General features: G+C 38.2%; 1 protein-coding gene across 1 annotated transcript in view; it reads right to left on the minus strand.

Annotated features, from left to right (window-relative positions):
* LOC149084686 (uncharacterized) overlaps window positions 1-9,433 on the minus strand; it is a 78,591-nt gene extending 69,158 nt beyond the window's left edge. Inside the window, exon 1 of the mRNA XM_089235110.1 lies at window positions 9,197-9,433. Within this exon, the coding sequence (XP_089091236.1) occupies window positions 9,197-9,251 (55 nt within the window). The 5' untranslated portion in view covers window positions 9,252-9,433. The remainder of the gene's footprint in view (window positions 1-9,196) is intronic.
* Window positions 9,434-12,497: the final 3,064 nt, after the last annotated feature.

A 12,497-nucleotide genomic window follows, 5' to 3' on the forward strand; every position in this document is an offset into this window, starting at 1 on the left:
GAGCCCTCGTGCTCTCCGTGTGCACGCCTAGGAGACTCCGCGGCCGCTCGAGAGAAAAAAAAGGGGAGTCCGATATATAAAAGAGGCCTCCACGGCGATAAAATTATGTAATAAAAAGGGATTCGCGAGAGTCAACGAAGATTGAAAACCCTGATTTATACCGTAATTCCCAGTAAAAAAGGCTTAGAGACGAAAAAGTTGTATCCATGAGAGCGCATCGATAAAAAAAATATTGTAGAAATGCCACAACATCTCATATGCCACTTGTAATTTTCATTAGAAAGCGAAAAAAATACAGATCACGCTCGTTATAACGACCCTTGCTATTCCACGGAAAACGGGCGTTGTATTGAGAAGTCACTGCACCTAAAGTTCGAAGAAAAATTAGCTTCTTAAGAATGTTCGGACGGGATTAAAAATTATTTTAATTAATTTTGTTGAAATGTAAGCAGCGACAGTGAAAATGCAGCTGGTTAGAGAATAATAATGGAATTGCACTAATTAATTATCACATTCAACCAATTATCTATGTGCCGAATTTGCCAATATAAAAGGGAAACACAATTTCGTCTAATGAAAACACGGCTTTCGTACATATCTGTGCAAAAAATGTGGTGGACGTTTGGATTGAACAATCTTTGTAGGTCGTTATATTGGAAAAAAAATGAAGAAAAAATGTGAAGAAAAAACACAGTGTCAAGTTTTGACATGATCATGTTGTTCGTGCCTTGAATTACACAGTATATATAGGTACTGACATAATAAAATGGGTATCATTATTTACCTTCTCTGTTTTATTTGTCTTTGGAATACTTAAGAGACTGTACCAATGCCGTGTGCTACGAACTTCCCGACATATAGCGTAAAAGAATTTCATTACGAAAGCGGGCCGTGGGTCTGGTGCCCAGCCCGGAAGAGGAACCAAAGCCGAAATGATATCACTGGACTCGTCTCAAGAATATCTATGAGACAACATCATTGGCTTGTATTTGTGTGGTGAACCTCTTGAGATATAGCGTAAAAAAATTCCTTACGAATGCGGGCCACAAGTACAGTGCTCAGACCAGAATATGCATCAAAACCAGAACTATTGGATATATCTTAAAAATATTTATCAGACGATACACCATTGGCTTCTATCTGCGTTGCGATTTTCTCGAGACATAGTGTAGAACAATTTCGTGATGAATGCTGGCCGCGAGCATGGTGCCCAGGCCGGAAGATGTATTAAAACCAGTGCAGTATCATTGTATTTGTTGCAACAAGATTTACCGACAGACTTCAGAAGCCCTGATATATTGTGAATACTTCCCGAGATATGAGTGTTTAAATGTGATTTCGTTACGCAACATTTTGCGAATGCACCCAGTATTGTCAGATGATTCAAAAGACGTGTATTCACGCCAAGAAAACTTGGCAGTTATCGCATCGGTCATTGCAATGTCACGGCCACAACAACGTCATTAAAGTTACAACAAAAAATGATTTTAATAATTTTTACTGAACTTTTGAGTTTCCTTTGATAAATTTATAGTATTAATGAGTTAACGTAATCAAAATTTCTCGAAATGAGAATATTAGAGAGATGAAAATTATTGGATAGGCCGTGACTCAAAACTGGCCGCAAGAGCTAAAAAACCTTCAAATGGCTTCATTACGAAAAATTACGATACATATATTGTGTGGCGACGATCAAGCGAGTGGCGATAAGCAGAAAATCCGCAATGAAAAGACGGTAGGTGATTATAATGGCAGCTATGATCATCTGTAAGGCCAGACGAAGTCCAGGGTCTGTCCCACGAAGGATATATAAGCCCTTTACCCAGAGGGGTTGGACCACGCTGAAGAGCTATGATCATCTCTGGCAGGCATTTAAACGCATACTATTAGGGCCACCATTTTTATCGTGAGGCGGCGAACACCGAAATGAAAATTATATCCCACAATGCGTGTTAGGTTCTAAACTATTTTGATTCAAACTTAAATAAACAAAAACCGTGACTATATTACATATTGAACGTTAAGTGAAACGTGAGTAGTGGGGATGATGACATAAAAATAATGCAGTTGTTTTATGGCAGGCTCTTTTCCGATCACTTGTTCAACACCATCTATATCAGAAGAACTCCGCGCGAAGCTCGTGACGCCACTGAAGAAAGTCATCGCACTTATACCCATAGGATATAGCAGACAACGATGAACCGGCAACAGCCCAGGGGCCTCGACCATCTTCTTGTCCCCGGTAACGATTCTATCGTTCACTCAGCGATTTCTCGTTATGAGCGATAAAAGGGAAGTTTTTGAGACCATATTCTTCGTGAACGATAAATGCGGATCGCTGGGAGGGACAGTTGTGAACGAGAGCCGGGAACTTCTCGTTCAGCTGAAGGACAATTATTTCAGTAGGCTTAACAATGGCGATGCCGTCGACTTACGTGTTGTTAAATGATTTTTACGATTTTCAAATGTCTGCACGCGCTCCGTTTCGAAATAGATATATCACGGATGCATTTGAGCTGTCGGATAAAGAATTCGTGAACCTTTTTAGGTTGACGAAAATTGCTACAAGACTATCGCTTAGCGATTTGCTGCCTTTTACGCCCCCCCCCCCCCCCAGAGCTGAAGCGGGATATAGCAGGTAGACGCATGTGCCATCTTTACTCTTTTTTGTAGCATATCCAATGACTTCTTCAGTGACGTCACAGTCTTCGCGCGGAGACCTTATGCTATAGATGGTGTTGACTTATTGCACTTAGAGCGCCATCTACGTGATGTCATCTTATTTGCGTGCGCATAATACGTACGCTACATAAACACGTAAAGTGTTATACACATTATAACATGTTAATTGATTTACTACTTCAAGGATCACGAAGTCACGTAAAGATGAATAATGACATAAATTTATAGTTATTTCCGGGTTGGATAGTACGGAATCATATCAATGAGGATATTAAAATATACGAGGTTTAAATTTGTGACAGTGTTTGTTTTCGTGTATAGCAGTAGTTTCCAACTCTATTCATGCTTCATATACCCTCTGAAAATTCTTGAGTACTCTAAAAACGAGTATGAAGTGAGCGTTACTTCTGGAAATGCGTAGGGTTATCCCTGGATATGCATGAGAGGAGGTTTGCGTACTCCTAGAGCCGGGTCTACACTCGTCGATGCTGAGCTACGCAAAACCGGCTTTGGGGAGGTGGATACGCGAAATCGGCAATTCAAATTGCCCCGCTGTGCTATTGCCACACCCCAAAAACTGATTTTTCCGCGGGTTGAAGCTCGGTAGCGGCGGGCTGAAGCACTGCGGGTGGGTATTCGGCGTAAAACTGCGCATGAAGCTTGATAACTGTGTAGACCGAGGAATTCATAGGAAGTTTGCGTCGTAATTTTACATTGAACTATCGATAATTTTTTATACCACCTTTTTCATAATTACTCGTTCTTTTCCGTCAATATCGATTATTTTTGTTATAATCGCAGAGTGGTTCTTCTCGTACCCAATAAAAGTACGCTCACCACGGGTTGAAAGAATCACTTATATAAAGCATACGAATACAGCTTCTAGATATCGTTACTGTTGTTACGAAGTATCGTAACCTCTTGATTATTCAAATATCTGAATATGTGTTTAACGAGCAACATCTTGCGTAGAATCCCAACGTCAAAAACATCTCTCCGCAAAATTCGAATTGCACTCATGAAAATATCCACTCATTGCGTTTTTCGCATTCAGTTCTGAGGAAGATAGATGGCATCAGCTTAAAAACGCTTAATAAGAGCGACTCGAACATAACAGTAAAAAGTTTCACGAATATAAGTTCTGCAAAGATTATTCTTGTCAGAGACGGAAACGGTAGTATCCCAGACCAGAATGAAAGTTAGAGCCGGGGCTTGGCCCATTGGAGCCAACAGCCAGCTGAAGAATTGGGTTTCGGCATAGCCTGTGAATAGAATAGTAAATTGCCAGTATTGAATTTTATGTATTGAAAATTTTTATACCACCATTTTTTTATGAGATATTGCAGTTGCTGTAATTACGATACAGAAATGTGTAATTGCGTCTTCATTATAATTTTTTCTCTGACGTTCCTCTTATAACTGTATTATAAGACTGATGCCAGTCCTACAGTATCTGAAGTGCCGACTGGACTTGCATATACCAATTTTTCGCATGAACTCATCTTGTGTTCATTAAATACAGTATCTCTGATTAGTGTTTCTCGATTGTGTAACATTATATATAATATTTGGGGCTTTTGGGTAGGTTAACATCAGCTACTTTTTCCCGCTTTATGTCTTATAATTCTCTCGACTGTGTTCTTATGTGTTTTATCTCGATGAGCATTTTGCAAAGATTCGTAAACACAATCCTCTCTCCTGGCTTTTTTCATTCTCTACACATACATACGCTGCACAATCCACGCACAAACTTGTCTTTCCCTTCACATTCCACTTCTGCTGATCTGCGGGCGCGGTAGCCCAGGTCGATAAGATACTCGCCTAAAGTACCAAAGGATGTTTATAGAGGTGTCGCGAGTTCCATACCAGCTTCGTCCTTGTCAGAAAACTTTCCTGGCACAGGGGTGGGACGGCGACGTAACCTCAGAAAAAATTGCTACCGCAGGGAGTGCCGCAGCGAGGGGTTAGAGCACCAACCCCTCGACGACTATAAAAAACAAGCCTGCCGTTAGGAATCGGCAATAAATTGTAGGTCCCGGTCTAATTAGCCGCAAAAGGGTGTGCAGAAAATGACCGTGGTGCGACAAAAACGATCAAACGGTGACTTGCAAGTCGCCTGACAGCCTAAGAAATCTAGACAGCGACGTCTGTTTCTCTCACTAATTAGCTATATCTGTGATTACCGATTCGAAATATAGATGGCAGCATTTATAGAGAAACACATAAATCATATAATTATTTATTGACATAGAATTACTGAAATAAAACATTAAAAACAGTTCGTTAATTAAAATTGAAGACCGGTGTTAAAAAAAATTCCGGGAAGAAAATCCATAGCATTCCATGTTACATTCATTAAAATAATTATTTAAAATAAATAATCTAAAAAATATTTTAAATTATACAAAAAAATTTTAATAATTGCATGAATTAATTCAATTTCACTGAAAAAGGGTAGCGACGCAAATACTTCTATATCCAATAACTGAACGGGGAAGAAAAGAAAATCATGATCAACATTATTTTGAAAAGAAAACAAAATAATTTCAATTATCCTCTGGGTTTTAATTTTCCTTCGAATTACCATCAAATTATCAGTCAAAATATATTGATGTCAAACTCTTGGGGGAAATCAGGTATTTTAATCATCCTTTCAAAAGTTAATAACCCAATAAAATTAATATTTCACAAATTAAATTTCCAATTTTAACGCGAACGAATGCGACCAGCTTTAATTTTCTGCTGCGTCTCGAGAATGCGAGTAAATTATTTACGGCTAATTATTAGTTTCATTCGGATGAGATAATTAGATTTTGTTATGATGATGATGATGATGATGATTGGGTCTATTGAACATGCATTGTGTGTGTGTGTGTGTGCATAGTGCATCACCACTGCACAGTTGATGTCTGTAACCGCGGTGATTAGTAAATTAGACCATTCATTGAGGGAACTAATGCTTGATCTTTAAAGACCACCCACAAAGCCCCGTGGGAAATATTTTGAGGGGGGGCCGGTGAATCTGAGATTCATGTCACCCCTCCCCGCACGACCAAAATAAACATTTTGGCCTGCACGAATTTTGCCACCTGTGTCCCATACTAATATAATCCATTATAGTCCATAATAATAATCCATTATAGTCCATAATAATAATCCATTATAGTCCATAATAATAATCCATTATAGTCCATAATAATAATCCATTACAGTCCATAATAATAACCCATTATAGTACATAATAATAATCCATTATAGTACATAATAATAATCCATTATAATCCATAATAATAATCCATTATAGTATAATGTTCTTGGTGATTACTCTTTCCCCGGATTCAACCCTCATCCACTATAACCCGCTTGGTTTCCTCCACTCTGCACTTGCACAATCTGTAGGTCACTATTTTGGTCACTCAGTGATATAGTTTCTTGCTTTATAAATTACACTCTTTTGCTCATTTATACGTTTACACATGCTCTAGGTCAGGGGGTTCTCAAACTTTTTCTACCCGCGACACCTCTAACCCTAATCAACGCGTATCCGCGGTTCACCAGAGCGGTTTAACAAAGAATCTCTTCGAAAACCCTTTGTCGGCCGCCACTCTGAGGCGCACAGTTTGAGATTCCCTGCTCTAGGTCATTGTTTCGGTCATCCACGCGCTTTAGGTCACTCGCTCTGTAGGTCGTTCTTTTGTTCACTTACATGCTCGCTCACGTCCCAAGTCACTCTTTTCCCCCCACTCACGTGCTTGCAGTTTATCTAGATCTTTCTTTTTTGCCCACTCACGTGCTTGAAATTTATCTAGGCCACTCTTTTGGTCACTGACCTAGTCCCTTACTGTCTCTGCAGCAGGACCACCTTAAGAGCATCAAGGGCCCTTGGGCAAAGTGATATTTTTTGAGGCCCTATCTGGCTAAAAATGCTTGTCTGTACCAATTTCCCCGCTCACTCTCAAAAAGTTTTACTGGATCTCATTTTAATGAGTCTCCCTCTGCTCTTGAGGGCACTGGGCTTTGCCTGGATAGGCTCATACGTTAAGATGCACTGCTCATCAGAGGCGGATTTATTTTGTGTTATACAAATTTTGTTTTCCCTTCTCCCATTTTACTAATTTTTTCGCCCCCTCCTTCCTCGAATTTGCGGCCACTCTGAACTCGCCGCTCTTGGATATAGCCCTCTGAGCCCCCTGTAAATGCGCCACTGGTTGTAATGCCGTCTAAATGTTGTTATAACCGATAAAAAAACTCAGATATAATGCCAATAAGAAGCCATCCTGACGATTACCATAGACCAGGGGTGCATGTTCTTCGACCCTCGAGCCATACGCGGCTCGATAAGGGGTTACAGTACGAAAGTATCAGTACATTCCAACATATCATTACATACCACGATGAATATATAGGCTGATCGTATTTCCTTCATCAAAAATATGGGACATCGGGATCCATACAAGACATTGTCAAAGGCAAGTAAAATTGTCAGTTATAACCAAAAAAAAACTTCAAAAGCAAGTAAAGTTTTCAGAATATAGCCAAAAAAATTGTGAAAGGCAAGTAAAGTTGCCACTTATAATCAAAAAATTATAAATGCAAGTAAAGATGCCACTTATAGTGAAAATTATATATATGCAAGTAAAAATTATAAATGTAAATACAAGTTGACAAATGCGGCAAGTACAGATGCTGAATGCGGCCCGCAAAGAAGATCCACCCGACCCACGAAAGGTGTTTCGGTAGCAAAATATCAAAACACACAATACAACAAAAGCCTAGGCTAACCAAATTTAAATCATAAAAATACGGGAATATCCTAAAGAAATTTGCAATGTAAGTAAATTTGATAATTACAGCCAGAAAAACCGTCAAATGAAAGTAAAATTGATTGCATATTATAAGGTAAAAAAGTTATCAAAGGCAAAATGAGGTTGCCAATTACATCCGAAAAAATTATCTAAGGCAAGTGAAGTTTTCTAATTATAGCCCGAAGACATGTCAAAGGGCATCACAAACTATTTTCGGTACTATTTATAATAATAATAATCATCTAATTTATAGCATATGGTAATTTATCCGAAACTAGTATATCTCGTCATCGGTATTTACGACCGCTTCGTTAAAGCAAAAAATTTCGAAGTCCATATCGTTATAAACGAGTTCAATTGAGTGTAGGTCTGTTTATAAAATTGAAAAAAAACAAATTCTAAAGTTTCTCTATAATTGAGCTAAAGCATTATCGAACTTTTTTTCTACCTTCCGTATTGATAATAATTGTGGCAATAATAACCAGTTTCATGGCATAATTGCCGGTAATTATTCAATGTCAGTCTACTGAACATTTGACAGATTTATTCAGCATTGAAAAACATGTATTCTGAATACCTGTAAATGAGAAATATTTTGGCATTTAAAAAAATAATAATAACCATCATTCGATGATAGCATGATAATTTATCGTAGGCTAATATCTCCAAAAATGAAACATCGGTATTTACGACATCTTGTTTAGCGAAAAAATTGCGCATAATTCTCTGAATATCGTTATAACCGAGTTCAATTGTATGCAAGTCCGTCAAGTAAAATAAAAAAAAAAAATCTAAAATTCTTTATAAAGTACTTTTTATTCGGTTTATAACGTCTAGTTTCGTTTTTCGCTGCATCGATATTGCATGGATAGATAACCTCCGGTCGCTAAGATTTTCCATCCGGTCCGCGAAAGGTATTCTGGTAGCAAAATATCGATTCACAAAACACGATAAAAGCCAAGACGGACAATATTTAATTTACACAAATACGGTAAATCGAGATACACATGCGGGATATCGCAATTATCGCAAAAACATTGTCGAATGCAAGTGAAGTTGCTAATTGCTGCCGGAAACAAAGTCAAGCAAATATGTGAATTATGGCCATAAAATGGTTTAAGGCAAGTGAGGGTGTCAATTGAATCTGTCGAAGGAAGATGAAGAGTTTTATTGCAGCCAAAATAATTGTTGAAGGCAAGTAAAATTGTAAATTACAGCCAAGAAAATTGTCGAAACGGGGAGTCAAGTGTAGCTATATTGTAGTCAAAAAATTGCCAAATGCGCTTAAAGTTGTTGATTACAGCCAAAAAAAAAAAAGAAGTAAAAAACAAGTAAAGTTGTCAAATACAGTCAAAAATATTGCCAAAGGCATTAACTTTTAGGTCATAAGAATAATATCAATTCTTGATTTCGAAAATTCGAATAATCTTTATTGAACAAAAAAGAAGAAACGGTACATTTTATGTAAAAGTTGAGGTGACCACAATTACGGGAATGACCCGTAAAATACGGGTTATATGGTCAGCCTATATACGGAAGTTTCTGGCCCGTGGACTGAAAAGGTTCTGCACCCTAGGCATTGCGAATTATTTTCCATATACACGGGACAATAAATAATTTCCGGATGAGATATAAATTTGTACCAAATTATTTAATTTCAGTGTATTAATATATGATTATAAATTGATTGAATTTATTTTAAAATTTACCTGAAACAATTCCTCCGAACAGAAGTTGAGGAACCCACACCGTGAAGAAAATCATCTGCGAACGGACGCGTGCAAAGTAAAATTTCCTCGGTGGTTCCCGCGTCAAAACACTCGCTGGCGTCCCCCGCACTCTACTTTGCGTCCTACGGCCGGGACACGTACGTCCGATCCGATCCCGATAGCAGCCCGAATATAACAACAACAACAGTTTTCGCCGGTGACCCGTACCTTAACTGTCCCATTCCCCGATCCATAAATCTGTCCGGGTAACACGCAGACACAGGAGATAGAGAGAGCGAGAGAGGGCGGTTTAAGTTGAAACTCCGGCAGAGGAGGGTCCGTACTGAAGCGCCATATTCGGCGGTGGCCGGGAAAATGTCGATGCTGCTGCTGATGATGATGATGATGGTAAGTTGCGCCGCTCCCGGTTTCTTAAATAAACAGCACGTGGTTTTATTCCAGGGCGGTCGCTCCGACCGAGAAGAAGCCTGTTCTCATCTCTCCTGATATTGAATTCATCCTAGTTTGTCTCGGGGCAATTTTTACCTCAAAAATAAAAGAATTAGGTTTCCAAAAATTTACAAAAAAATACTTCTTCTTTGGTGTATATATATTTAGTAAGAAAAATTCTCATTTCTTATGAATTTTGAATTCATAATACATGAAATATTCATAATTAGCTGATACAATCTCTTGTCGCCACAGGCTTCTTATGCATTATGGATTCGTCTTATTGATTATGGCGTCAGGAAATAAGAATCGAAGAGCTTAGCAAAAATATAGACATGAATAAAATATGATGTTTAGAATGTACAGAATTTAGGTAGAAAATATGTACATTCTTTTCGATACATGCCTGAGACTTCAGCTATAAGTCTAGAAGTGATAGTTCTTTAAGCAAAACATATGAATACAGGACAGATACTGAATTGTTACATCTTCACAGTCGCATGTGAAAATTTGTATAAGTCTTTTACTATAGGGTTACACAATATTTTCAGTCCACGGCAGATACGTCATATACGCTGACCATATGATCCATCTTTTACCGACATACCCGTATTTTCCTTTTTTTTGTGATCACGACCTTTTCTTATGGGTCTGTGTCGTCAATTTCCAATAATTTTATCCTCCCCGAATTTTTTTTTTATGAAATTGACCAAGATTTGTTCCGTAATTTCGGCTGTGTCGATTTTTTTTTTATAAAATTTTCCGTAGTTTTCCCGTGAATCTGAACGCCGAATTTAATTTTATGACGATATATCGTGATGTATTTTCCTCATAAATTTGGCCGTTCCGAAGTTATTTTTGTAAAGGCGTCTCCTACTTTTCCCGTAATTTTGGCCGTCCCGAACTTATTTTTATAAAGATGTCTCGTACTTTTCCCGTAATTTTGGCCGTCCCGAACTTATTTTTGTAAAGGCGTCTCGTACCTTTCCCGTAATTTTGGCCGTCCCGAACTTATTTTTGTAAAGGCGTCTCGTACTTTTCCCGTAATTTTGGCCGTCCCGAACTTATTTTTATAAAGATGTCTCGTACTTTTCCCGTAAAATTCGGCCGTCCCGAACTTATTTTTGTAAAGCCGTCTCGGTCTCGTACTTTTCTCGTATATAATTTTGGTCCGCCCGACTTTATTTCTGTAAAGGTGTCTTGTACTTTTCCCGTAATTTCGGCCGTCTCGCATTTATTTTTGCACCGATGTCTCGTACTTTTCACGTAATTTTTGCCGTCCCGAACTTATTTTTATAAAGACGTCTGGTACTATTCCCGTAATTTTGGTCGTCCAGACGTTTATTTTTATAGAAACGTCTCGTACTATTTTTCGTAATTTATCCGTTCGGACTTTTATTTTTTATTTTTTATAAAAATGCCCTGTATTTACCACGTGATTTTATGCGTTTCGAATTGAAAAAATTGTCTCGTATTTTTCCCGTAATTTTGATCGTCTCGATCGTCGTTTTCGTTGCGCCTTTTCCCCATAACTTCGACTGTTTCAAGTTTTTTTAATTATAAAATCATTATATTTTCCCTTTGTACTTGATCGTCTACAATTTATTTTCTTCAGAACGCTTTTTTGCTTACTTTGTAAATGAAATTTCTGTGTATGTGATTTGCATTAGCACTCCATTTTTCCCCTTCAATCGGAATTCATTATGATTTCAGTTCCAATGCTAATTTTCTTTATTGTTAGCAACTTTTTTGCAGAAATGGGTCAAAGTTGATTGTGTAACTTCAAAGAATTTGAAAACTTTGCCAAAGAATTAGGCAGTGTCTGCATGCATAGTCTGAGAGATGTCGGTAGGCCCGTGGCACATTCAAAGATCGCTTAAGTAACCCGCGACGCAATTTCAGAACACTTAAACGATCCGTGGCACATTTAGACATCCCTTGAATGACATGTGGCACAATTTTAGAGCATTTAAGCGGTTCTACATCACTCAAGTTTACCCGCGGAACATTCCCAGATTATTACTGATCCCCGGCATAATTACAGATCACTTGAGTGGTGCGTTACACAGTTTCAGAGCACTTAAGCCTCCCGGAAACATTTCCAGAGCACTTGAAGGATCCGTGAAACATTTAGAGATCGCTGAAGTGGCTCTATAAGGAATTTATCATTAGGGAGAATATTAGTTCAGGTGCCCACAAACTAGCGACAGATTTTTCTCGTATTTGGCGCACCGATTAAGATGCCATGAAGAATATTTCATATTTTCATAAAGGGTGGTTGATGACGTAAGCATCATCCAAACTCCCCCTTCCCCCTTTATCATCAAAAGTCAGCAAATCGGGAAACCCCCTCCCCCCATCGATGCTGACGTAATACTTGAATGACCCCTTATGCATAATACCCAAGCGCCGTCCATGACATGATGAATCGAACTAAATTCATCACATTTGCCGGTTATTATGTATAATCGCCATCTCGCATTGGTAAGTAGGATAAATCGGTCTCATTTCCGTGATAACATTTTATTATTCAGATGACCGTACTGTGAGCCAGAATCTGAATCACATATAATGAACTCAGATTCAGCGAATTTTTCTGAACATCGTCGAAATAACTGCTATAACTAGCTCCTATTTGACGAATTCTGAAACCTGACCTTTTTTGATATAACAAACTCCTATTTGACAAATTTCACGATTGTTACTATGTACGGGCAATTTTTCCCAATGTTAGGTATACATATAAAAACAGACGAGCATATTTCCTAGATGTAATCAGCTCAAATCTCGACAATTTCTTGAGAAAACGTCATCAGCATGGAAAAAAAAGTGACGAACTATTCATCGTTGT

This window comes from Pholcus phalangioides, unplaced genomic scaffold (assembly GCF_987345545.1).
Source record: "Pholcus phalangioides strain wild (caught in Gottingen) unplaced genomic scaffold, Ppha-v1.0 ptg000008l_1, whole genome shotgun sequence".
Taxonomy (NCBI): domain Eukaryota; kingdom Metazoa; phylum Arthropoda; class Arachnida; order Araneae; family Pholcidae; genus Pholcus; species Pholcus phalangioides.